General features: G+C 36.7%; 1 protein-coding gene across 1 annotated transcript; it reads right to left on the minus strand.

Moving 5' to 3' along the window:
- Positions 1–249: 249 nt before the first annotated feature.
- On the minus strand, positions 250–1,857 carry LOC131050139 (cyclin-dependent protein kinase inhibitor SMR6). Its single transcript, XM_057984309.2, has one exon. The coding sequence runs from the start codon at positions 1,025–1,027 to the stop codon at positions 629–631; it is 399 nt and encodes a 132-aa protein (XP_057840292.1). The 5' UTR covers positions 1,028–1,857; the 3' UTR covers positions 250–628.
- Positions 1,858–2,580: the final 723 nt, after the last annotated feature.

Raw genomic sequence — 2,580 nt, forward strand, 5'->3', positions numbered from 1 at the left:
AGGGCCTTTTTCTCGTTTAGTTTTCCACTAGTATATTGCACGGCATGTCATTCAGATTGTCACAGACAAACCTCTATATAAAGAAGACAATTACAAAGAATACTGACAACTGAATACCAGTAAAAAATGTATAAGATATCTTCCTTTTAGTCGTTTATCCCTTGTATTTTAGTGCATCTCAAGAAAAGAATCTCACAAAGTTACAAATTTTCAACATCGAAGACGACAAAGAAAATGATAACACCACCAAAACCATAAAATAATTTTTTGTTCAGATATCCTTCACAAATCTCTGTTACATATAGATTTTCAATAAGAGGAGACCGAGATCAATGGCTGCCCATGGACTGTAAAAGATCATATTCATATATAATGTTCAGCAAACTGCATATAAGCAAACTTGTCAAACAAACCAGTACATATAAAACCCAAACAACTTTCATGGATATGTATAAGTATATCCATTGGCTCCCAGATGCAGTGAACTACAGTGAAACCCTTTCTTTAAACTATTCTCCATTGCTTATCTGAGCAGCTCTTATGGGTACCTACTATATTTTACAGTGTGCAAATATATTGCACCCATAGAAGAAAAGAACCAAATTGAACCAAGACAAGAAAAGAAAAGCTAAAGAAGACTGTCTCTTTTTTTCTCTATGGCAACTCCAGGTTCTGTAGTGCTAGACCACTGAATTTTCTTCCTTGGCCTGAGAATCTGATATGGGAAGAACACTGAATCCAAATCAGCAGGCACAAAGAAAAAATCCCTTGCAATTTTTTCAGGCTTCCTCTTAGCTCTAGGCTTGGGTTTTCTCGGTGCAGGAGGACATTCTAGGCATTCCGGTATCTTGTTCTCCTGACACTTGGGTGTCTCACAGCCTCCATTAAAACAATCTTCTTCACCTATCTTACTGCAAATAACTGGCTGCTCCTTGGGACATACTGTCAATACAGGCTTCAAAGATGGGAAACCAATGTCCTCACTGTCAAAGGAATCAGACTCTGCCTTTCTTTTCCCAATACCCATCTCTGCAATTTTTTTGTCTATGCCCAAAATAGCATCAATTGATCTGCAAACAGAAGCCCCCAAAAAAGCTTCAAAATCCCTCAATTAGGAATTTTCAGGATGCTCTGAAGCTGAAGTCCTTTTAGATCTGGAGAAGGCCCAACTGGGTCTCTTTCTTTGGTCTTTCTTTTCCCAGAAATAGTAGCGAGCGAATAGGATGCAGTTGAGATTGGAAAAACTACTCAATCATAGCTGAAAATGACCTGGAGATTGATGATAAGGAGGATATATATTAGTGCGGATGCAAATGATTTGGAATTGAAGTCAACAAGTATAGCGGACAATGAGGCGAATAGAATGGAATATCAGAAACAACCCATATGCAAAGGCTCTCAAATCAATACAAAAGCAATCACTGTGGTTGTGGAGGAGGAGTACAAGAGAAGATCTCGCATTCAATGATCCAGCAAAGGAAGGAATTACAGGCCATGAAGGATGAGGAGGATCTTGTTCATGGATTACATATTATAATGGAATGGAAGAATGAGAAGACTGATTGGTAAGGATTAGTAGCAGCAAAAGTGGTAACTGAAGAAAAAGCTAAGAAAAAGATGTGAGCATAACATATGATGTGGGTGGGGAGGGATTTTCAATGATTTTATCAGTTCAGATAGGAAGGCAGTCAGTCAACTCTTTAATGCTGTTCAAATCGGAAATCATCGATAATTCTATGTTTCTTCCTCCATTAATTTATCTCTGCGTAATCATGGGCTTTTTTGGTACTCCGTGCATTCATTACTTACAACTTCGTGACGCATATCATTCTTCTTAGGTTTACCGTATTTTATATAAGTTTTTATAATCTGTATGCCGTAGGTCCACATGGGGTGTAGGAAATATTTTATAACTGCTTTTGTGTTGGCCAAGAAAGCCTATCATTTCGCTTCCAATACGAATATACATACTCACAATATTAGGATGCATCTAATCTTGCTCTAAAATCATGATATTGTACTATCGATAACTTTCGTATTATGCGGTCATACAACTATAGTGTGGGGCTTGGCAGAAGCATTGCGGCTGTTGTCTCCCATTATAGTGTAACACGAAAGTTATTGACGTACGATAGGACATTTTTGAAGTCAGAATAGCTACAACCACAATATTATTTCTTATATATATACATACTCAATTTTTATTATTAGTATGTATATATACACATTAATTTGAAGAGATAGTAAAGTTAGTTGAGGGTTTTGGGTTCTTTTCATATAGCTCTTCAGATCGATTCCCTCCACCACAAGTTATCTGATAGCGAGCTTGTTCAACCCTGGTCGATCACCTCAAGAGTTTATAGGGGACTCACCTTGTCTAGAGCTCTACTCTAGGTCACTAGGTTGCTCCTACCGATTTCTCTTGGATATCAAATAAATTAAATATATACAAATTAAATTTTCACATATTGCATATTTTAGGGTGCTTAGTTGTTTTACATTTTGGGTTTATTTTAATTAGAATACTTTTTAGTCAGATGAATAGTTTATAAGTGGTATGTGTTTGCATGAATTTATTTC

This window comes from Cryptomeria japonica, chromosome 6 (assembly GCF_030272615.1).
Source record: "Cryptomeria japonica chromosome 6, Sugi_1.0, whole genome shotgun sequence".
Lineage (NCBI taxonomy): Eukaryota > Viridiplantae > Streptophyta > Pinopsida > Cupressales > Cupressaceae > Cryptomeria > Cryptomeria japonica.

Excerpts from the sequence above, each read along its gene's own strand:
- LOC131050139 (XM_057984309.2), bottom strand. The coding sequence starts at position 1,027 with ATGGGTATTGGGAAAAGAAAGGCAGAGTCTGATTCCTTTGACAGTGAG.